Source organism: Scyliorhinus torazame, chromosome 3 (assembly GCF_047496885.1).
Source record: "Scyliorhinus torazame isolate Kashiwa2021f chromosome 3, sScyTor2.1, whole genome shotgun sequence".
NCBI classification, from domain to species: domain Eukaryota; kingdom Metazoa; phylum Chordata; class Chondrichthyes; order Carcharhiniformes; family Scyliorhinidae; genus Scyliorhinus; species Scyliorhinus torazame.
This window is the reverse complement of record NC_092709.1, coordinates 116,449,019-116,474,032: the sequence shown is the minus strand read 5'-3', so window position 1 is coordinate 116,474,032 and position 25,014 is coordinate 116,449,019. Positions and strand designations below refer to the sequence as shown.

At 46.8% G+C, this 25,014-nt stretch overlaps 1 protein-coding gene across 1 annotated transcript in view; it reads right to left on the bottom strand.

Annotated features, from left to right (window-relative positions):
- naf1 (nuclear assembly factor 1 homolog (S. cerevisiae)) overlaps positions 1 to 24,173 on the bottom strand; it is a 543,280-nt gene extending 519,107 nt beyond the window's left edge. The window contains exons 1-2 of the mRNA XM_072496154.1: positions 24,107 to 24,173; positions 6,747 to 7,390 (exon numbers count right to left, since the gene is read on the bottom strand). Coding sequence (XP_072352255.1) covers positions 6,747 to 7,372 — 626 coding nt within the window. The 5' untranslated portion in view covers positions 7,373 to 7,390; positions 24,107 to 24,173. The remainder of the gene's footprint in view (positions 1 to 6,746; positions 7,391 to 24,106) is intronic.
- Between the last annotated feature and the right edge of the window lie 841 nt (positions 24,174 to 25,014).

Below are 25,014 nucleotides of genomic sequence, written 5' to 3'. Positions count from 1 at the left end.
AAAACTTGCCTCGTACATCTCCTCTAAACCTTGCCCCTCGCACCTTAAACCTATGCCCCCTAATAATTGACCCCTCTACCCTGGGAAAAAAGCCTCTGACTATCCACTCTGTCTATGCCCCTCATAATTTTGTAGGCCTCTATCAGGTCGCCCCTCAACCTCCGTCGTTCCAGTGAGAACAAACCGAGTTTATTCAACCTCTCCTCATAGCTAATGCCCTCCATACCAGGCAACATTCTGGTAAATCTCTTCTGCACCCTCTCTAAAGCCTCACCCTGCAACCATGTCTCCGTAATTCCGACTATATCATACCCTTTTTCAAGGATAGATTGGAGAAGCTGGGGCTATTCTCAGAGTAGGAGGAGAGATTTGATAGAGGGGTAGAGGATTATGGCACGTTTATGGTGGACAAAGAAAAGTAATTCCAATTAACTTATGGTAAAAGTAAAGTCGCCACAGTCTCAGGTGACCATAGGCTGATTTCCCCTTTGAGTAGAACTGACGTGGTGATTTAACCTGAGGCTCACCGCACATCAGGAGAGGGGCACGGTTGATGAGGAAGGGGAGAGCCTTCATGAATTGAATCACGCTGCTGGCCTCACTCTGCATCACAAAGCAGCTGTCCCGCCAATTGAGCTAAACAAGCCCCCTAGTGGTACGAGGGCTAGGTACAGATTTTATGCAAAAGGCGTGTGTGTGTGTGTGGAAGGGGGGGGTGGGGGTGCAGGGGCGAATATTATTTTTTAAACGCAATATTAACCTGCACCTCACTGCTAGCATGGGTGTTGGAAAGAATGATGTCAAAAAAAGAATTAGATCATAGAATCATGGAATGCAGAAGGAGGCCATTCGGCCCATCGAGTCTGCACCGGCTCTTGGAAAGAGTACCCCACCCAAGCCCACACCTCCATCCCATCCCCATAACCCAGCAACCCCACCCTACACTAAGGGCAATTTTGGAAACTACGGGCAATTTAGCATGGCCAATCCACCTAACCTGCACATCTTTGGACTGTGGGAGGAAACCGGAGCACCCGGAGGAAACACACGCACACACAGGGAGAACGTGCAGACTCCCCAGACAGTGATCCAAGCCGGGAATCAAGCCTGGGACCCTGGAGCTGTGCGGCAATTGTGCTAACCACTATGCTACTGTGCTGCCCCCCACTATGCTACTGCTCTGTCCCCCACTATGCTACCGCGCTGCCCCCCAGATGTGACCCAGAGAGAAATAAACTTGCAGGACTACAGGGATAAACCAAGGGGATGGATGAGTGGATTGCTCTACAGCACTTGATGGGCTGCACAGCTTCGATCTGTGCCATTGAGTCATGACTTAACTGCCCTCCAAAGCAGTCTTGCAAATCAGAATTTATTTCAAGAAGGCAGTTCACCACCACCTTTTGAAGGCAATTGCGATGAACATTAAACATTGTTCTTTTCAGCAACACTCACATTCCATTAAAGACAGGGATAATAAAATCCCCCGTGTCTTTACATCTTTTTTGATCTCTCATTCAAAATGATAAGTCAGACATGATAATTTCTCTGGTTAATACAAAGACCAAGTAATGGTTCAATACTCATGCTATTTAGCTGTCATTACCTGTCAGTTTATTCATGCCCTTCAGTGACCCGACTCCTATCCTGACTTTTCTTTAGCTATTTGAGTGTTTAGAGAAATAATAATTCTTTTTACATTCTTTTTTTAAATTTAGAGTACCCAATTCATTTTTTCCAATTAAGGAGCAATTTTGCATGGCCAATCCACCTATCCTGCACATCTTTGGGTTGTGGGGCGAAACCCAGGCAAACACGGGCAAACTCCACACGGACAGTGACCCAGAGCCGGGTTTGAACCTGGGACCTCGGCGCCTTGAAGCAGTAATGCTAACCACTGCGCCACCGTGCTGCCCTTCTTTTTATACTCCTTGATAATCAAATTTCATAGTCTCTCTTTCCTTTTTTTAAAAAGACTTCTTACAATATTCCTGTTTACCATCCTCTATATATACTTTTGTTCCAACATTGCCCTTATTTAGTTATCCAAAGCATATTATTGGCTAGTTTGCTTTTATGTTTTAGTGGGATATATTCATCATGAATTTTACCAATTGCTCTTTTGAATGTTTGCAACTTGTGTTTTTCAGTGATTTTCCCAGTTTATTTTCTCATGCTTCTTTCGCTTTTCCTTAAAATCTGCTTTTGTTAATTTGGTTATTTTGGTCCTTGTCTCATGTCCTTCTCAATCTTTATTTTAAACCACATTATAGTGTGATAGTTATTGCCTACATGTTCCTCTGTGCTTATTTTTCCATCTGTTCTGGTTCATTTCCATTACTAGCTCCAGCAATGCTTCGCTCTTTACATTGTAAAAGCTCCATTCTGTGGACCCCTTTGGCTCCCACTTGTCAGTTTATTTGAGGATAGTTAGAATCTCCCATGATTATTATTCTGCATCTTTTACTCATTTAACATATTTGTTTATAAATTTCTTGCCCCGTCTGTTTTCCACTATTGTGTGGTCTGGAGCGTAGTTACTAATTTCTTCTCATTTTTCATTTCAATTCATATGGATTCTGTTAATTATGTCCCTACACCTTGTCATTTAATTAGCATAACAATACCATTTCCCTTCTGTCATTCTCCCCTTTATTGCAAATAGTCATTTGGTAGTATTTTTGACAAAAGAGCCACCTTGCAGTCATCAAAACAAATCTAAGGGAATTCACAAATTTATACTGTATGAGAAGAGGGTACTGATTGGTTGGAGAGTGAACTTTGGGAGAGTCAAGTGACTAGTTTAAATTCAATGCTTGTCAGTAAACTGTCTCAGTGGTGCATTCTCCATGGTAACACCGCTACCAGAGTCCACTTGCCAACCAACCAGCATTCGCTCCTCAGTATACAATTGTTGAATTCCCTTACATTGTATTCTTGCGACAGTCATAGAACATACAGTGCAGAAGGAGGCCATTCAACCCATCGTGTCCGTACCGACCCACTTAAGCCCTCACTTCCACCCTATCCCCGTAACCCAATAACCCCTCCTAACATTTTTTGGACACTAAGGGTAATTTAGCGTGGCCAATCCACCTAACCTGCACATCTTTGGACTGTGGGAGGAAACCGGAGCACCCGGAGGAAACCCACGCAGACACAGGGAGAACGTGCAGACTCCGCACAGACTGTGACCCAGCGGTGTATCGAACCTGAGACCCCGGCACTGTGAAGCCACAGTGCTGCCACTTGTGCTACCTTGCTGCCCAATAAATGCAAGCCAAAAAGCTTTGGCAATGTCCCTCTCTATTATCTTATAGCTGCAACATTTAATTAACCAGAATTATTCTTTACATGACCATGTCTCAGTTATTCTTCTGCATCTGGTTCCTTACTGTAGATTATGGTAGTGTTGCAAAGGCAGTTGTTTCATCTATAATGCTTGTTTTCGAATTGTGTATTTGTCCCCCGATTATTATTGTTGACCTTTCATTCCAACTTCACACTTGTTATTTTTTAAATCAGATGGCTCTCCCATAATCATCCCTCCCTTTGAAGTCTTATGCACAGCCCTATTTATCCTTTCCACAAGGACACTCATCCCACTGCGATTCAAGAGGAACCCATCCCAACTCATTCCTGAACGAGTACTGGAGCCATGTTCCATGGAACAGAATGTCTCCTTCCCATACCCATCACAAGGCATGCATTCACCTTCCTGATCTGACTATTCATATGCCAATTAGCAAAGAGATCATTATCAGAGGTCATTTAAAAAACAAAGCATTTCCTAACTTTGAATAATCACGTGATAGGATCTTCCTATATCATTCATCCCCACTTGGACCACGACAGCTACATTCACTCCCTGCCCCTAACCTTTCCCTTTGCAAGTTCCTCTCCAGTTGCTCAGTGATATTCTTTCTCTCTGTATCAAGTACAATGCATAGGCGTTTTGGATTCTGTCATGGTTGCGGAGGACTCTATCACCGGCTAATAGCAAATCTATTATGACTCCAACTTACTATTCTGCTCTTTGGATGGGTTGGCGACGAAGAGAAGAGACACATCCACCATCCTACACAATTAACTTCCCATTACATCTCCTGCTGCACAGCATCACAAATCTGGCTTGTTGTCATGCAACCTGCATCCTTATCCTCACAGGCAGCTCTTGGTTACTACCAGTATTTGTAAAGTCCTCCACCATCACCCCTCAGTTCCCGTCATCCGGCCAACATACTCTCCTATCTGCATCTGCGCTTTTCTCTGTGGCATAACTCCATTCTGGAGAAAACTATCCCAAAACTTCCCCTCATCTCCGTAGTGATGCTATTCACACAAACTCCCACATTATTATTCTGACGCATATAGCGCAATTAATCTGGATTTCCAATTTTGATTTATTGGTATTTAATTTGAGAAAGTCAGAATTCCAAGTAATTGTATATTTAGATATAGCTTGATTTATTGGCAACTAAATAAACTTTAGATGTATATTAGATTTTAACTTAATAAAACTCAGAAACCTTCAATGTCAGCATTATTACTCTAGTGATAAATTTTATTTCACTAAATCTGATTAATTATATCAACTATGACCAAGTTGCCTTTTGCCTCTAAGCCTGAAGTTTCTGGGTTCAAATACCTCTCCAGAGCTGGAGGACAGAAATCAAGGTGGACACCCCCAGTGCAGTAGTGAGGGGATGCTGCAATGTCGGCAGAGCTGTATTTCAGCCATATTGTTGAACAAATTTCCCCCTTTGCCTGTTCAGGAGGTTGTAAAAGATCCCTTAGTGTTGTTTAGAAGATGACCAAGGGAGTTCCCCGGTGTCTTATATTTATCCTTCAATCAACATCCTCCCTTGTTATAGAAAGCAGGGGGTAGAAAGCCAGACAGAGGGTCAGGGGCGAGAAGGGATTGACTGCCCTTGACAGTAAGTTAATTGGAGTCAATGGGAAAATTCTGCTGATTAGGGTCAGGCCTACCATAAGAAGATGGTTGTTGGAGATCAACATCTTGATGCTGGAATATGACTGCAGGAGTTCCGCTTAGGCCAAACCATCTTCAGCTAACTTAAGAGTTAAGAATAGGTCATTCACCCAATCATACGTGCGTCACCATTCAGTATCATGTCTGATGACTGCCCTGAAATCGACATTCCATCTACCCCAATAATCTTTGCTTCATTAATTCCCTCCATCATAATGTCAGAAGTAGAGAGGTTTGCTGATGACTGCACAATATTCAACACCATTTTTCACTCCTCAGATACTAAAGCAGCTCACATCCAAATTCAGCAAGACTTGGACAACATTCAGGATGAGCTAGTATGTAGCAAATTACATTCACACCATATGAAGTGCCAGACAATGACCATCTCCAACAAGAGAAAATCTAAGCCAACTCCCCCTGACATTCAATGAGAGGACCACTGCTGAATCCCCATTGTCAACATCTTAGGGGGCTACTATTGACCAGAAATTGAATTGCACCAGCCATATAAACACTATGGTTACAAGAGCAGATCGGCGACTAGAGGTTCTGTTGCAAGTAACTCACCTCCTGACTGGCCAAAGCTTGTCCACCATCTACAAGGTACAAGTCAGGAGTGTGATGGGATACTACCCACTTTCCGAGAATGCTGCTCCAACAGCACTCAAGAAACTCCACACCAACAACCCACTTGATTGGCTCCCCATCCACTACCTTAAATATTCACTTCACTCCATCACTGACACTTGCCCCATCATCAACACATCGTGCCAGCAGTGTGTACCATCTACAAGATGTACTACAGCAACTCACCATGACTCCTTAATAATAATAATCTTTATTATTGTCACATGTAGGCTTACATTAACTGCAATGAAGTTATTGTGAAAAGCCCCCAGTCGCCACATTCGGTGCCTGTTCAGGTATATGGAGGAAGAATGCAGAATATCCAAATGACCTAACCTGCACGTTTTCCAGGACTTGTGGGTGGCAGCCGGAGCACCCAGAGGAAACCCATGCAGACACGGGGAGAGCGCGCAGATTCCGCACAGTGCGGAATCGAACCTGGGATCCTGGCACTGTGAAGCAACCGTGCTAACCACTGTGCTACCATGCCAGCCATATTCAACAGCACCTTCCAACCCCATGACTTCTCCCATGTAGAAAGGCAAGGGCAGCAGATGCATTGGAGCCCCACTACTTGCAAGTTTTCCTCCAAACCACATATCATTCCGGCTTGGACTTCTATCACCATTCCGTCACTGGCTCAAAAACCTAGAATTCCCTAACACCACATGGACTGTTGCAGTTCAAGATGCTGCTCAGCACTACATTCTCAAGAATAATTAGGGAAGGGCAATAAATGCTGGCCTAGCCTGTGATGCCTGCATCCCATGCAAGAATAAAGCTAAAAAGCCGGTCTGGCTCAGTTGGGCGGACAGCTGGTTTGTGAAGCAGAGCAAGTCCAGCAGCGCGGGTTCAATTCCCATACCGGCGGAGGTTATTCATGACGGCCCCGCCTTCTCAACCTTGCCCCTTGCATGAGGTGTGGTGACCCTCAGGTTAAATCATCACCAGTCAGCTCTCCCCCTCAAAGGGGAAAGCAGCCAATCGTCATCTGGACTATGGCAACTTTACTTTGCTAAAACTAAAAAGCCACTGAAGTGGAATAACCTGAATATTCTTGTATGATAACATTTGGCAACCTGGCAAAGTTTAACATCAACAGTTCCTTTCACCGAGTGCTCACCTGTCCGTTGAAGTGTCTTCAGATGATGAGCTTTCATCATCTTCACTGTCTTCCTCCTCAGCTGCAACATCTTGTAACATAACATTAACCCGTGGGAAGTCAGTACTCTGGCCTAACTGTTCGCCTTCTGCATGCTCTGTTTTCTGACACACAAATTGTGATCTTTGAAAAGATAAAGTCTCCAGCCGAGCAGATACTGAAACTTCCATCTCTTGATCACCAGTGACTGAGGTAGGACTGACTAATGTAATATCACACTTCTCAGGCATGCTGACTTTGCTTGATTTAACAGCATCCAAATTCCCTTGTGCAGCAGGTGTTGCCAGAGTTACACAAGGCATTACATTACCATTAACTTCACTTGGAGTACACTGTGGAGATGGAACATCTAATTCATCCTGAACTTTAGAATCCGTCTGCTTTATCACGCCAACTTCAGAGGCAGCCATCAGGGATTCACTTTTACACACTTGAGTGCACAATTCTGCTGCTGGAAGCTCATGTTGTTCAGCTGCCAAGTTATTATTGCTTTCCATCAATAAACTGCCCTCAGAGATCATTTTCTTCTCAGCTGTATCTGTCCAAAGACAGAGCTTAATATCTTTATCTCCCTTTTCATCGGTCATACTTCCTCAAAATCAAACCTGAAAAGAGAAAGGGATTTAAAATATAAACATGAATGACACGGCATTATTTACAAGGCTTCATAGGAGCAAGTATATTCAGCCCCTTAGGCCTGCTCCCGCATTCAACAAAACCATAGTTGCTCATCTACCTTAACTCCATTTTTCTGCCCATTCCCATATACCTCAATTTCCTGAGATTAAAAGCAATCTATTGACTCCCTGGGGTGGACAAATTCAGAAGATTCTCAACCCCAAGCCAAGGAATTTCTCATTTTAAAAGAACAAGAACAAAAGAACAGGACAGTAACAGGCCCTTCGGCCCTCCAAGCCTGCGCCGATCACGTGTCCTATCTAGACCAACCACCTGTATACTTTTATACCTCATCTGTTCATGTGCCTATCTAGATAAGTCTTAATGGTCGCTAACGTGGCCGAGGTGGAGATGGTTGGCAGCTTCAAATTCCGAGGGGTGCACATCACCAAAAATCTGTCCTGATCCACCCACGTCAACACTACCACCAAACAAGCACAACATTACCTCGACTTCCTCAGGAAACTAAGGAAATTCGGCATGTCCACATTGACTCTTACCAACTTTTACAGATGCACCATAGAAAGCATCCTATCAGGCTGCATCACAGCCTGGTATGGCAACTGCTCGGCCCAAGACCGCAAGAAACTTCAGAGTCTTGAACACAGCCCAGTCCATCACACAAACCTGCCTCCCATCCATTGACTCTATCTACACCTCCTGCTGCCTTGGAAAAGCAGGCAGCATAATCAAAGACCCCTCCTACCCGGTTTACTCACTCTCCTAACTTCCTCCATCAGGCAAGAGATACAAAAGTCTGCAAACACACATGAACAGTTCAAAAACAGCTTCTCCCCACTGTTACGACTCCTAAACGACTCTCTTATGGACTGACCTGATTAAAACTGCACTCCCTGTATGCTTTACACAATGCCGGTGTCCATGTATTTACATTGTGTACCTTGTGTTGCCCTATTATGTATTTTCTTTCTATTTTATTTTCATGTACTAAATGATCTGCTTGAGCTGCTCGCAGAAAAATACTTTTCAACGTACCTCGGTACACATGACAATAAACAAATCCAAATCCAACGTATCTGCCTCAACCACCTCACTTGGCAGTGCATTCCGGGCCACCACCACACTCTGTAAAAAAACTTCCCCCGCACATGTCCACTGAACCTATCCCCCCCTCACCTTGAATTGTGTCCCCTTGTAATTGCCATTTCCACCCTGGGAAAAAACCTCCAACTCTTCATAATTTTATAAACTTCTATCAGATCACCCCCTCAGCCTCCATCTTTCTAGGGAGAACAATCCCAGTTTATTCAATCTCTCCTCATAGCTAATACCCTCCAAATCAGGCAACATCCTGGTAAACCTTTTCTGTACTCTCTCCAAAGCCTCCATGTCCTTCTGGTAGTGTGGTGACCAGAATTGGACACAATATCCCAAATATGACTTAACCAACGTTCTATATAACTGTAACATAATTTAGCACCATGTGATTGATCCCTCTGTCTGACAATTTGCTCAATCACCCCAGTCCACATCTATATCCTCCCAGCAACAACTGGTATACTGTATCAGACCCCTGCAGAATCTCCAATGTGTCAGAAAGAATTTTTTTTTTCTCTTACTGTCCATGATTATTATGCAAGATTTGTGTGTATTTCCGCACTGGAGTGGCTGTCCCCATTCAAATAATCCCATCAGCAAGCCTTTTGGTCACTTTTGCAATAAAGGTTACTTACTAACCCACACTTCCCCCAGAAAAAGAACCCACATCTCACTAACTCAACTCCCGCATGCTACCACTCACACAAAGATGACACTTTATCTCTTTCATAGCAGTTCTGCAGTTTTAGATGCGTTGATGCTTTCAGTTTGAGTAAAATTCTTGCAGCTTCATGAAAAACCCTCTGGCTACGAGGCTTCTCGTAGCTGTGTTGGTTCTCAGGTTGGGCTGCAGTTTTTTTTTAATTTGTTCATGGGCATCGCAGACTGTGCCAGCATGTATTGCCTATCCCTAATTGTCCTTGAGGGGGCAGTTAAGAGTCAACCACATTGTTGTGGGTCTGGAGTCACATGGAGGCCAGACTAGGGAAAGATGACAGATTTCCTTCCCGAAAGGACATCAGTGAACCAGATGGGTTTTTCCGAGAATCGACAAGGGTTTCATGGTCATCATGAAAACCGGACTTTTATTGAATTCAACTTTCACCATCTGCAGTGGCAGGATTTGAACCTGGGACCAGTAGGTATCTGGATTACTAGTCCAGTGACAATACCATTATGCCACCGCCTCCCCACAAGCTGGTTTGATTGCTTCCTGGTGGACTTTCTGCATTGCCTCTCAGTTTTAAAAGCAGGAAACAAACATGGCTGACTCACCCATGTGCCCTATTATCAATCCAAGAACCTTTTCCAAATAAGGTGGGTGGTCAAGTCGATTATACATTCACACCTGGAGTTTCAGACAGCTCGTGCCTTTGTACTATCACAGTTAACATAGAACATATAGTGCAGAAGGAGGCCATTCGACCCATCGAGTCTACACCGACCCACTTAAGCCCTCACTTCCACCCTATCCCTGTAACCCAATAACCCCTCCTAACCTTTTTGGTCACTCAGGGCAATTTAACATGGCCAATCCACCTAACCTGCACATCTTTGGACTGTGGGAGGAAACCGGAGCACCCGGAGGAAACCCACGCAGACACGGGGAGAACGTGCAGACTCCGCACAGACAGTGACCCAGCAGGGAATCGAACCTGGGACCCTGGCGCTGTGAAGCCACAGTTCTATCCACTTGTGCTAACGTGCTGCCCTTCCCATTGCAATAACCCATTTGATCCTTTTAAGTTAATTTCAGGGAAAAGGCAGTTATCAGTCTGGAAAATTCCTTTTGTTTCTTCTTTATACAAGGGAGTGTTTCAATCTACAAGAGAAGGCAGGTGATCCTTCGGTGGCCACCTTTTTGTGTTTTTTAAAAATATAAAAAGTAAACTGGAACATGCCAAATGCTTCAAGGAGATACGGTCTCACTCTTTTAACGTGTGCATTGATCCATTGGCTCAGCCTCTCAGAGAACGACCTTTCCATCCCATGGACCAGTATAGTGAACCTTCACTGTACTGTCTCAAAGGAACAGGAGATATGGAGATCAAAGCTGAACACAGTTCTCCAGGGATGGTTTCACTAAATTCACCTATTCGAACCATAGAGCCACAGAATACCACAGTGTTGAAGGAGGCCACTTGGCCCATCGAGTCTGCACCAACTCTCAGAAAGGGCACCACCCTACCTAGGTCCACTCCCTTTCCCAATCCCACCTAACCTATACATCCCTGGACACCAAGAGGCAATTTTCTGTAAAGCATGGCCAATCCACCTAACTTGCTCATATCTGAACTGTGGGGAGGAAATTGGAGCACCCGGAGGAAACCCACGCAGACACAGGCAAACTCCACACAAGTCACCAAAGGCCGGAATTGAACCCGGATCCCTGGTGCTACGAGGCAGATGTGCTAACCACTGTGCCATGACATCATCGTTCTTGTACTCCAATCCTTTTGAAATCAGGGCCAGCATGCCATTTGACTTCCTATTTGTTTGCTGATTTTACATGCTAATTTTAATGTTGCTTGTATAAGTACACCCATATCTCTGAACAGCATTTTGAAGTTTCACACCTTTTGAAAAATATTCCACTTTTCCATTCTGATAAAAAAAATGACCTCCTACTTTCCCAAATTATATTCCATAATCCCACTTTACTGACCACTTCCACAGCCTGCCCATCTCTCTTTTCAGTCTATTTGTATCCTCCTCACAGCTTACATTCCCATCTAGATTTGTAACCACAACAAACCCCCACCTCTCATGACCCTTTTCATTTATGGTAAAATTAACTTTTTGTAGACCACTTCATATAATGATTTAAGTGCATTTTTAAATACTTCTTTAAGAATAGATTCCAGCATTTTCCCGATGACCAATGTCAGGCTAACTTATGTTGCCTCCAGTTTTCTTTCCTTGCTCTTTTTGTAATCAAAGGTTTTACATTTAGTAACTTACAATCCACTGGGGGTCATGAAATCTTAACCAGACCATCCATTATCTCTTTTAGAACCACAGAATGTAAACCATCAAGTCATGATCTGTTGTCTTTTATTCCAAGTTTCTCCACTTATTTTTCTCTGTTGATATTAATTATGTCAAGCTCCTGATTATTATTAGTCCTTTACTTGTCTTCCATCTTGCTATTTAATTGGTGTCTTCTATTGTGAAGACAAAAAATATATTTGTTCAACATCTGTCATTTCTCCAACCCCCATGATAATTTATCCTGCCCCTGCTTCAGCTCCTTTCCATATACTTGCAAAAGCTCATAGCCCACTTTCATCTTCCTAGTTAGTTTAGCCCCTCTATTTTTTTAAAAAAACACAATCACCTTTCAGTCATCCTTTACTAGTTTCTGAAACACTCCTAATCCTCAGGCTTACTATTCTTCCCAACCTTCTCTGGCATGTGTTTACGCATCTAGTATGAAGAAACAATCACTTGTATAACCTCACTGACTTTATAAATCGGGAACCAGGGTTAAGTACGGCATCACAATGAGCATTCAATGCTGGATCGCCTAAATAAGCTTTGAAATAGCTTGCCTTCAAAACTTCCCAAGGTGCTTATAAAAAGTGTGGGGTGGGAAGAGATTCGAGATAGGGAGGGCTCAGGATATGGAGGGATTTGAAAACAAGGATGAGCATTTTAAAAATCATGATGGGCAGCTACCAATCTGCCCAACCATACGTGAACAGAACTTTTCTGCAGGTTGGACACAAGTAGCAGAGATTTAGATAACCAAATTTATGGGGGAAGGGTGCAGAATAAGGGGGGGCCAGCCAGCAATCTGCTAGAATAGTCAAGTTGAGGCTTCTGGTAGCGGCCATGTCCGAATAGGTCGCATACACGCCGGGATCGGGGTTTCGGGCCTTTAAACGGGGCGGCAACGGCACTTGAAGGTGAATACCGGCGTGGAAAAGGACACTGGAGAGGTTCCCCCCACTGCTGTATGGGGGGGAACCAGGAGCGGGGCCGTTAAACGAGTGATTGCGAGGAAGAGAGCGGAGCGGGTCCGGGAGGACAAAATGGCGGGCCAGTGCGGACCAAGAAGCATAGGCCCAGTGATCGAGAGAGCAGCAAGACTTTCTGAGGAGCTGCTTCGCAGAGCTGAAGACAGAGATGCTGGCCCCTACGAAGGCCTCCATGGAAAAGATGGCGGAGGTTCAGAAGATACAGGGCAAGACGATCAAAGAGGTGGAGAGGAAGGTATCTGAGAATGAGGACGAGATCCTGGGCCTGGCGGTCAGGGTGGAGGCGCACGAGGCCCTACACAAGAGATGGCAGGAGAGGCTGGATGACCTCGAATATAGGTCTCGCAGTCACAACCTGCGGATCCTGGGCTTCCCTGAAGGTGCGGACGTGAGCACGTATGTGACTACAATGCTGGGGACGCTAATGGGCGCAGGGGCATTCCCGCGGCCCTTGGAACTGGATGGGGCACATAGAGTCCTCGCAAGGACGCCGAGGGCGAACGAACCACCAAGGGTGATGGTGATAAGGTTCCACCGCTTTACAGACAGGGAGCGTGTCCTGCGTTGGGCAAAGAAGGAGCTGAGCAGTAAGTGGGAGAACGGCGAGATTCGCATATACCAGGACTTGGGAGCTGAACTGGAGGCATGCGGGTTTCAACCGGGCTAAGGCGGTCCTTCACAGCAAAGGGGTGAAGTTCGGGCTCCTGCATCCAGCGAGACTTTGGGTAACGTACCAGGACAGGCACCATTATTTCGATACACCGGATGAGGCGTGGACATTCATTAAGCATAAAAAGCTGGACTTGAACTAAGGGGCAGCTGCACGTGGGTGAAACGCGCTGGCGGAGATGTGTAACCGGGTGTTGGCCTAGTGTAAGATTGTTAGTAGAATTTAAGTTTGTTTGCTTTTCTTTTTCTGTTTTTTTGTTTCAGGGGGCGGGGTAACGCCCGGGTTGTGTTGTCCGGTGCACGGGAAGGATCCGGATGGCCCTTGGAACTGGATGGGGCCCTGTGGGGGAGGGGGTGTTGGGGGCCCGAAGGAGGAGACAATAGTAAGTTTGGAGATAGAGGTGGGAGCGGCCGGGGTCAGCATGGGTCAGCTGACTCACGGAAGCGCAATGGGGGGAAAATCAGTGCTAGGCGGGTGCTTGGCATGGAGGGTTGGGATTGGGGGGGGGGGGAATGGGGCGCTGCTTTGCTGACTGAAGGGGAGCCAACTGTTGGGGATAGATGGAGAGTCGAGTTCGGGGGCCTCCGGCGGGTGGGCTGGAGCGAGCAGGGGACGCGGGACGTGGCTGGCCGAAAAAGTGAGATGGCTAGTCGGCAGGGAGTGGGTGTTCAACCCCCCATCCAGGCTGATCACGTGGAACGTGAGGGGCCTGAACGGGCCGGTCAAGAGGTCCCGTGTATTCTCGCATTTAAAGGGGTTGAAGGCGGATGTGGCCATGCTGCAGGAGACGCACTTGAAACTCGCTGACCAAACGAGGTTAAGGAGGGGATGGGTGGGCCAGGTGTTCCATTTGGGGCTAGACTCAAAGACCAGAGGGGTGGCAATTCTGGTTAGTAAACAGGTGGCGTTTGAGGCAGGGAGCATCGTGGCGGATATGGGGGGGCAGGTACAAAATGGTGAGTGGCAAGCTACAGGTTGCCCCCTAGCACCCGGGCCGGGTGGTGTTTGTGAACGTGTATGGTCCGAACTGGGATGATGCGGAATTCATGAGACACATGTTGGTTAAAATCTCAGACTTGGAGTCAAGTAACTTGATCTTTTGGGGGGGGGGGTCTACTCGCGGATTGACTTTTTTGTGTTGATCAGGGCGTTGAGTGTGGAGGGGGTTGAGTATTCGGCCATTGCGGTCTCGGACCATGTCCCGCGCTGGGTGGACGTGCTGATGAAGGTGTGTGTGGGCAGATAAGGAGGAGCATTCAGAACTATGTGATAACGAATGACACAGGGGAGGTAACAGCAGCAGCGGTTTGGGAGGCTATGAAGGCGGTCATCAGAGGGGAGTTAATCTCTATTAGGTCCCACAGAGAGGGCGGAGGGAGAGGCTGGTGGGAGAGATGCTTAGGGTGGACAGGAAGTACGCGGAGACCCCCGAGGAGGGGCTGCTAAAGGAGCGCCGGAGATTACAGGCAGAGTTCGATTCGCTGACCACGGGGAAGGCGGAGGCACAGTTGAGGAAAGTGAAAGGGGCAGTCTACGAGTATGGGGAGAAAGCAAGTAGGGTGCTGGCGCACCAACTTCGCAGGAGAGAGGCGGCCAGGGACATCAGGGGAGTGAGGGATAAGGAAGGTAATACGGTGTTGAGCCCAGAGAAGATCAATGAAGTCTTCAAGGAGTTTTATGGGAAGCTGTACGAGTCAGTCCCCCGAGGGATGGGGAAGGGTTGAAGCAATTTAGGGATCGATTGAGGTTCCCAAGGGTGGACGAGGATCGGGTGGAGGGACTGGGGGCCCCGATGGAGTTGGTGGAGATAGTTAAGGGGCTGGCAAGTATGCAGTCGGGCAAGGCCCCGGGTCTGGACGGCTTCCCTGTAGAATTTTATAATAAGTTCTCGGAGCTACTGAGCCCGCTCCTGTTAAGAACCTTTAACGAGGCAAAGGAGAGAGGAACCCTCCTCCAGACGATGTCGCAGGCATTGATCTCGCTCATTTTGAAGAGGGAGAAGGATCCGCTCCAATGTGGGTCCTACAGGCCGATATCGTTCCTGAATGTGGATGCCAAATTGCTGGCAAAAATTCTGGCTACCAGTTGAGGACTGCGTCCCGGGAGTGATCGAGGAGGACCAGGCGGGTTTCGTCAAGGGCAGGCAATTGAACACAAATGTGAGGAGGCTCCTGAATATTATTATGATACCCTCGGAGGGAGGGGATGCAGAGGTTGTGGCTGCAATGGATGCAGAGAAGGCCTTTGACAGGGTGGAATGGGAGTACCTGTGGGAAGTGTTAGGTAGGTTCGGATTCGGGGAGGGTTTCATAGGGTGCGTCAAGCTACTGTATCAGGCTCCCGTAGCGAGTGTGTCCACGAACCGGCTGAGGTCGGAGTATTTCAGGCTGCACCGAGGGACGAGGCAGGGGTGTCCCCTATCCCCGTTACTATTTGCCCTGGTAATTGAGCCGTTGGCCATAGCGCTGAGGACTTCAAGGAACTGGAGAGGGGTGGTCCGGGGGGGGGGGGGGGGGGGGGGGGGGGGGGGGGGGGGGGGGGGGGCACCGGGTTTCCCTCTTTGCGAATGACCTGCTGTTGTATATTTCAGATCTGCTAGAGGGGATGGGGGAGGTCATGCGGATCCTAGGGGTACAAGTTGAGCTGTTTGTAATCCACGCTAGGGGTCAGGAGGAGAGACTGGGGGAGCTCCCGCTCAAGATGGTGGAGAGGAGCTTTCGTTATTTAGGTATACAGGTGGCTAGGAACTGGGATGGCCTACACAGGCTCAATCTATCTCGGCTTGTAGAGCAGATGGAGGGAGACTTTAAAAGGTGGGACACGCTCCCGCTTTCCCTGGCGGGAAGGGTGCAGACTGTGAAGATGACGGTTCTTCACAGATTCCTGTTTGTTTTTCAGTGCCTCCTCATTTTCATCCCCAAATCCTTCTTCAAGCGGGTGAACAGGATTATCACGGGATTTGTGTGGGCAAGCAAGACCTCGCGAGTCAAAAGACTGTTCTTGGAGCGTAGCCGGGGGTGGGGGGGTTGGTTGGCTGGCACTGCCGAACTTCTGGAGCTACTCTTGGGCGGCTAATGTGGCCATGATTAGGAAATGGGTAATGGAGGAGGGGTCGGCGTGGGGGCGGCTAGAGGCACCAACCTCGGGGCACTAGTAACTCGCCGGCACGATATACCACAAGCCAGGTGGTGACGGCAGCACTGAGGGTCTGGGGTCAGTTGAGGAGGCACAGGAAGGAGGAGGGGGCCTCAGTTTGGACCCCGATATGGAACAACCATAGATTTGCTCCGGGCAAGATAGAGAAGGAGTTTCAAGGCTGGCATAGGGCAGGCATGAGAAGGATGGGAGACCTGTTTATAGAGGGGACTTTCCCTAGCTTGAAGGCGCTGGAGGAGAAGTTCGGCCTGCCCCCGGGAAATGCTTTCAGATACCTCCAGGACCGGGACTTTCTCAAAAAACAGGTGGGGACATTTCCGCTGCTACCCCCTCGAAGGATACAGGACAGGGTAGTGTCTGGTATCTGGGTAGGAGAGGTGAAGGTGTCGGATATATATCAGGAGCTGCAGGAATCGGAGGAAGCCTCAGTGGAGGAGCTGAAGGGCCACTGGGAGGAGGAGCTAGTTGAGGTGCTAGATGAGGGCCTGTGGGCTGATGCCCTGGGCAGGGTGAATTCGTCTGCATCATGCGCCAGGCTCAGTTTGATTCAGTTTAAGGTGGTGCACCGGGCTCACATGGCGGCAGCGAGAATGAGCAAGTTCTTCGGGGTGGAGGACAGGTGCACGAGATGTGCAGGGAGTCCGGCGAACCATGCCCATATGTTTTGGGCATGCCCGGCGCTTAAAGAATTCTGGCAGGTCTTTGCGAGGGCGATGTCAAGGATTCTGGACACGCGGGTGAAGCCGAGTCCAACAGTCGCGATATTTGGGGTATCGGAGGATCCGGGACTGCAGGAAGCGAAAGAGGCCGAGGTGTTGGCCTTTGCCTCCTGGTAGCCCGGAGACGGATCTTGTTAATGTGGAGGGACTCGAAACCCCTGAGCGTGGAGACCTGGGTTAGCGATATGGCGGGGTTCCAGAGCCTGAAGCGAATAAAGTTTGCCTTGAGAGGGTCCTTGATGGGGTTCTCCAGGCGGTGGCAACCTTTCCTTGACTTTCTAGGTGAGCGCTAAAATGTCAGCAGCAACTGTGTGTGTGTGGGGGGGGGGGGGGGGGGGGTCTCAGGTGGGGGGGGGGGGGAATTGTCTCTTTAATGTATATTTGCATTTTGTATAATAATAACAGCCACCTAGTTTTGTTAAATATTTTTCGTTTATTTTTCTGTTATGTAAAAGTTCTGGTTGAAAAAAGCTTTAATAAAAACAATTTTTTAAAAAAGAATAGTCAAGTTGAGTGATAATTGAGGCTATTTGAAGGCAAATCCATGTCTGATAGGTGGGACACCTTAAAAGGCCAGTTGATTGAAGAGGGAGGACAGGCATGTCCGCAGGAAAATGAAGGATAGAAATGGCAGGATTGACTGTACTCTTCAAGGGCTTCATCATTTTTTGGCTGCCTGGACCTATTTCCTTTTGATTAAGCTTACAATTTCTCTCGTCATCCATGGTTTCCAAATCCTGCCATTTCTATCCTTCATTTTTGAGAAAGAGTAGGCCCACTTAAGGACAATGGAGGGAAGTTATGCGTGGAACCACAGGAAGCGGGTGAAATCCTTAATGAATACTTTGCATCGGTATTCACCAGGGAGAAGGACATGACGGAGGTTGAGGTCAGGAACAGGTATGTGAACTCTCTTGAGAACATCAATATTTCAAAGGAGGAAATGTTGAGTATCCAAAATTGTATTAAGGTAGACAAGTCCACGGGGCCGGATGGGATCTATCCCAGGTTACTGGGTCACTCAGGAAAAAGATAATGTTGTGGAGGAGAATGCTGAGCCCCAGGCTAATAGAATAGATGGCATTGAGGTACGTAGGGAAGAGGTGTTGGCAATTCTGGACAGGCTGAAAATAGACAAGTCCCCGGGACCTGATGGGATTTATCCTAGGATTCTATGGGAGGCCAGGGAAGAGATTGCTGGACCTTTGGCTTTGATTTTTATGTCATCATTGGCTACAGGAATAGTGCCAGAGGACTGGAGGACAGCAAATGTGGTCCCTTTGTTCAAAAAGGGGAGCAGAGACAACCCCGGCAACTATAGGCCGGTGAGCCTCACGTCTGTAGTGGGTAAAGTCTTGGAGGGGATTATAAGAGACAAGATTTATAATCATCTAGATAGGAATAATATGATCAGGGATAGTCAGCATGGCTTTGTGAAGGGTAGGTCATGCCTCACAAACCTTATTGAGTTCTTCGAGAAGGTGACTGAACAGGTAGACGAGGGTAGAGCAGTTGATGTGGTGTATATGGATTTCAGCAAAGCGTTTGATAAGGTTCCCCACGGTAGGCTATTGCAAAAAATACGGAGGCTGGGGATTGAGGGTGATTTAGAGATGTGGATCAGAAATTGGCTAGCTGACAGAGGGTGGTGGTTGATGGGAAATGTTCAGAATGGAGTACAGTCACAAGTGGAGTACCACAAGGATCTGTTCTGGGACCGTTGCTGTTTGTCATTTTTATCAATGACCTAGAGGAAGGCGCAGAAGGGTGGGTGAGTAAATTTGCAGACGATACTAAAGTCGGTGGTGTTGTCGATAGTGTGGAAGGATGTAGCAGATTACAGAGGGATATAGATAAGCTGCAGAGCTGGGCCGAGAGGTGGCAAATGGAGTTTAATGTAGAGAAGTGTGAGGTGATTCACTTTGGAAGGAATAACAGGAATGCGGAATATTTGGCTAATGGTAAAGTTCTTGGAAGTGTGGATGAGCAGAGGGATCTAGGTGTCCATGTACATAGATCCCTGAAAGTTGCCACCCAGGTTGATAGGGTTGTGAAGAAGGCCTATGGAGTGTTGGCCTTTATTGGTAGAGGGATTGAGTTCCGGAGTCGGGAGGTCATGTTGCAGCTGTACAGAACTCTGGTACGGCCGCATTTGGAGTATTGCGTACAGTTCTGGTCACCGCATTATAGGAAGGACGTGGAGGCTTTGGAGCGGGTGCAGAGGAGATTTACCAGGATGTTGCCTGGTATGGAGGGAAAATCTTATGAGGAAAGGCTGATGGACTTGAGGTTGTTTTCGTTGGAGAGAAGAAGGTTAAGAGGAGACTTAATAGAGGCATACAAAATGATCAGGGGGTTGGATAGGGTGGACAGTGAGAGCCTTCTCCCGCGGATGGATATGGCTGGCACGAGGGGACATAACTTTAAACTGAGGGGTAATAGATATAGGACAGAGGTCAGAGGTAGGTTCTTTACGCAAAGAGTAGTGAGGCCGTGGAATGCCCTACCTGCTACAGTGGTGAACTCGCCAACATTGAGGGCATTTAAAAGTTTATTGGATAAACATATGGATGATAATGGCATAGTGTAGGTTGGATGGCTTTTGTTTCGGTGCAACATCGTGGGCCGAAGGGCCTGTACTGCGCTGTATTGTTCTATGTTCTATGTTCTATGTTCTACTGCGGGAGGCAAGAGGAGAAATAGTTGGGGCCTTAACAGATATCGTCACATCCTCTTTGACACAGGCGAGGTTCCAAAGGACTGGAGAATAGCCAATGTTATTCCCTTGTTTAAGGAAGGAAGCAGGGACAATCCAGCAAATTATAGGCCGGTGAGCCTGACATCAGTGGTGGGGGAGCTTTTGGAAAAGGTACTGAGGGACAGGATGTATGCACATTTGGAGGAAAATGGGCTCGTTAGTGACAGGCAGCATGGTTTTGTACGGGGAAGGTGATGTCTCATCAACTTGATTGAGTTTTTTCAAAAAGCGACAAAGAAAATTGATGAAGGAAGGGTTGTAGATGTAGTTTATATGGACTTTAGTAAGGCATTTGACAAGGTCCCACATGGCAGACTGGTACAAAAACTAAAATCACTTGGGATTCGGGGTGGTCTGGCTAGACGGATACAGAACTGGCTTGGTTATACAGACAGAAAGTAGCGGTGGAAGGCTGTTTTTCTGAATGGAAATCTGGGGCGGGATTCTATGATCCTGAGGATAAGTGATGGCATCGTCAGAAACACCGTTGCGTTTCTCGACGGCGTCAACACGGCCCCAGGATCAGCAATTCTGGCCCCTACGTCTCAACTTAATTTGAGTTTTTTTGAAGAGATGACAAAATTGATGAGGGAAGGGCTGTGGATGTAGTTTATATGGGCTTTAGTAAGGCATTTGACAAGGTCCCACATAGCAGACTGGTACAAAAACTAAAATCACATGAGATTTGGGGTGGGATGGCTAGATGGATACAGAACTGGCTTGGTTATAGAAGACAGAGAGTAGCAGTGGAAGGGTGTTTTTCTGAATGGAGATCTGTTGTTTATAGTATACATAAATGATCTGGAGGAAAATGTGGGTGGTCTGATTAGTAAGTTTGCAGATGACACAAAGATTGGCAGAGTTGCTGATAGTACCGAGCATTGGGATACAACAGGATATAGATAAATTGGAGATGTGGGCACAGAAATGGCAGATGGTGTTTAATCCGGACAAATACGAAGTGATGCATTTTGGAGAATCATATCTCGGTATGAATTATACTGTAAATTGCAGATCCCTTAGGATAGTGATAAAGGCCTCAAAAGGTTGAGGTGAGGCTATGGTTGAGCAGATTGGTAGCTGCTGAAATGGCAAGGTGAATGGAGGACCATGTGCAACATGCAGAGGGTTCTGGGCATGCAGGTCCACAGTTCCCTAAAAGTGGCAACAGAGGTGGCCAAGGTGATTAAGAAGACATATGACATGCTTGCATTCATATGCCGGGTCATTGAGTGCAAGAGTTGGGAAATAATGTTGCAGCTGTACATAACCTTAGTTCGGCCACATTTGAGCGTTGCGTGCAGCTCTGGTCACCACATTATTAGAAAGACGTGGAAGCTTTGGAGAGAGTGCAAAGAAGGTTCACCAGGATTAGAGTTAGGGTTAGGGTTTGAGGGTGTTGGCTATGGGGAAAGGTTGAATAAACTAAGATTGTTTTCACTGGAAAGAGTAAGGATGAAGGGAGACCTAAAAGAGCTCTACAAAATTATACGAGGCATAGACAGGTTGGACAGTCAGAGGTTTTTTCCAAGGGTGGAAATGTCAATTACTTGGGGGCACAAGTTCAAGGTGAGAGGGGGAAAGTTTAAGGGTGATGTACAGAATAAACTTTTCACACAGAGAGTGATGGGTGCCTGGAATGCGCTGCCAGAGGATGTGGCGAAAGCAGGCACGTTAGAAACATTTAAGAGGAATCTGGATGGATACATGAATAGGAAGCAAATAGAGGGATACGGACCAAGTAAGGGAAGAAGGTTTTTTTTTTAGTCACGGCATCATGATGGGCATAGGCTTTGTGTCGAAGGGTCTGTTCCTGTGCTGTACTTTGCTTTGTTCTGTAACCCAGAGATATGGTGAGGGTTTCAGTAACAGAAGTATGGAGGCAGGGGCAGAGTCAGGCCACTATATACAGGTGGAAGTAGGCTGCCTTAGGTGATAGCAGGAACGTAGTTGGCAACACACCCTGGGGTCAAAAATGACAGAGGTTGAAAACAGCCTGACATTCGCCTCAAGACAGTTGCAAGGAAGAGTAGTGGAGTTGGTCACCAGGGAACAGATACAGGGCAGCACGGTGGCACAATGGATTAGCACTGCGGCCTCACGGCACCGAGGTCCCAGGTTCGATCCCGGCTCTGGGTCACTGTCCCAGTGGAGTTTGCACATTCTCCGTGTTTGCGTGGGTTTCACCCCCACAAACCAAAAATGTGCAAGCTATGTGGATTGGCCACGTTAATCCACAATTGCCCCTTAATTGGAAAAAATAAATAGGGTACTCTAAAATCATTTCTAAAAAATTAGGGAACAGACATGGTGGCAGAAGCGTTGGCTTTGATCTTTCCAATATTTAATTGTAGGAATTTGCTATTCACTCAGTACTCAATGTTTAACAAGCAACCTGATAACTTAGAAACAGTGGGGGACTCGAGAAGATGTGGGGAGGTAGTGTCACCAGCATATATGTGGAGATTGATGCCACATTTTTAGATGATGTCATGAAAGGTAGCATGAGATGTGAAACAGGAGAGGGCCGAGAACAGAATTCTTCAGGTACATGAGAGTTGACAATGCAAAACATGGGAAGAGAAGTCATTGATAGAAATTGCTGGCTACGATTAGACAGCTCAATATGGAACCAGGAGGACAATCAGGGAGTGAAGTTGTAGGGACCAATTCTATCAAAGACCGCAGACTGTTTGATAAGGTGGTGGGCTAACTGGCCTTTTACAATCACAAGATGTAATTTGTAATTTTAATAAGACACGTTTCAACATTGACAGCGTCAGAAGTCTGATTGGAGGGATTGGAGTTTGGACAAATGGTTTCAAATTTTGGAGATAATGTTAAAAGAGCCTTGAACTTAAGGATGAGGGACTTCCCAGGGGAAGCAGCGAAGATATGAGTGCAATCATTTTAATCGTGATGAAGGCCTCAAAAGGTTGAGGTGAGGCTGTGTTAGAGCAGATTGGTAGCTGCTGAAATGGCAAGGTGAATGGAGGACCACGTGTATCATCTATAAGATACACTGCTTCAACTTGCCAAGCTTCCTTTGACAGCACCTTCTAAACCCAGCACCTCTACTAGCTAGAACAAGGAGAGTAGTTGGCTAGAACAAGGAGAGCAGATACATGGGAATCTGCCAGTTCTCTTCCAAGTCACACACAACTCTGACTTGGAACCATATTGCTGTTCATTTACTGACTCTGGGTCAAAATCCTGAAATAACATCCCCAACAACATTGTGGGTATACCTATACCACGTGGACTGCAGCTGTTCAAGGTCACAGCTCATCAACTTCTCAAAGGCAGCTAGGGATGGGCAACACATGCTGGCCTTACCAATAACTTACAGGCCATGAAAAAAGTGATTTGCATCTATAAAGCCCTTTTCACAACCACCAGATCTCAAAGCACTTTTGCACCTTGAAGGTATGTAGTCCATGTTGTAACATAGGAAATGCAGCAGTCAATTTGCACAAAGTATACTCCCACAAACAGCAACAGGATAACAACCAGAAAATATGTTGATTGAGGGATCTATATTGACCAGGGCTTCAGCATTAACTCCCCTCTCCTTCTTCAAGAGTATTATAGAATCTTTCACATCCAGCAGTCAGATGTTGGTTCAACATCACATCCAAGAGACAGTGCTTCAAACAGTATCCCACTCCTTCAAGAATATATTGGGAATGTCAGTCCAGATTTTTGTGCTCACTCTCCGGATTGGGACTTGAATCTGTTGAACCTTGAACATGTTGTGATTCCCAGGCAGGTGTTACTAAAACATAGTTGAACAAATAAAACAAAAACATTCTCCCATACTTCCCATTATTTTCCCCGACCTCAAACATTAACCTGGTCAAATAAATGAAAGAGGTTATTTTGGCCTGCTACTTAATCATTAACTTGGCCAAAGGGAACTGGAGTGCCTCGCTGGTGATGGGGTAGGAGAAATGGAAACCTCAATAATAGAGTTAACTGTAATCACTCAAAAGGGAATCACTGGAAATGAAACTGTTTGTACCAGACTACTGGGCTTAGGAATTACGGGCAACTGGAGCAGCAAGTGTGCACACACACAAACCGGCTCGGACAGCAACGTCCTTACAATTCAAAGGCAGCCCCCCGCTGCCTTACTCATCCTCGCTGCTCACTCAGTGTACAAGTCAATCGTATGAAAGATGATGTGGCTGAGTTTGTGGGCAGTGTGCTGTGGAGACATGAGGTGCAGCACAATGAGAATCACGGCCGGCCGGTCTGGATACAATGTTACTCTGTGCCGCTGTAACAAACTAACAGCTTACCCTGCCGCGCGCTCCAAGCCCCAGCTCCGGCAACACGCGCTGTCGCGCTTTGTGACATCACCCAATTGTCGCGCGGAAGAATGACACGGGCGATGAAGCCAGCCAATCGCCGGCTGGGTGCTGCTGCGCCGCCAGAGCTGCGCATTTCCACCAACTCCTTCAGTGGACAACAGGATATCAGCAAGAGAGTGTAAGGTCTCTGAATGTCAATCTTTCTTTTTCACGTCGAGCTGCCCAAATTGATTTCATCCCAAAATAGTGCATGTCATTGGGAAAAAAAAGAGCACGAGTTATGAGGACCTCAAAATTAAAAGTTAGAAACATTCAGTGGAAAGCTATGAAGTTAAATCTGTGCACATGTATCAACTGTTGCCACCTGTTCAATTTTCCATTCTACAGCCATCTCCAGCTGCTTCATCGATAGCCTTTCACACCATCATAGTTGGGGACCCACTGGGCATAGTAGGAGAAGAACCCCAAGCACCTTTTCAGGGCCTTGGGGGAGGGGGAGTTGCAGGAGGGGGTGCATGCATTCGGGGTCAGGCCCTAGGACTCTGTTTTCCACAACATAGCCGAGGATGGCTAGCCGGGTTGTGTGGAAAACGCATTTCTCCTTATATGTCAAAGAACAAAGAACAAAGAAATGTACAGCACAGGAACAGGCCCTTCGGCCCTCCAAGCCCGTGCCGACCATACTGCCCGACTAAACTACAATCTTCTACACTTCCTGGGTCCGTATCCTTCTATTCCCATCCTATTCATATATTTGTCAAGATGTCCCTTAAATGTCCCTATCGTCCCTGCTTCCACTACCTCCTCCGGTAGTGAGTTCCAGGCACCCACTACCCTCTGCGTAAAAAACTTGCCTCGTACATCTAGTCTAAATTTTGCCCCTCTCACCTTAAACC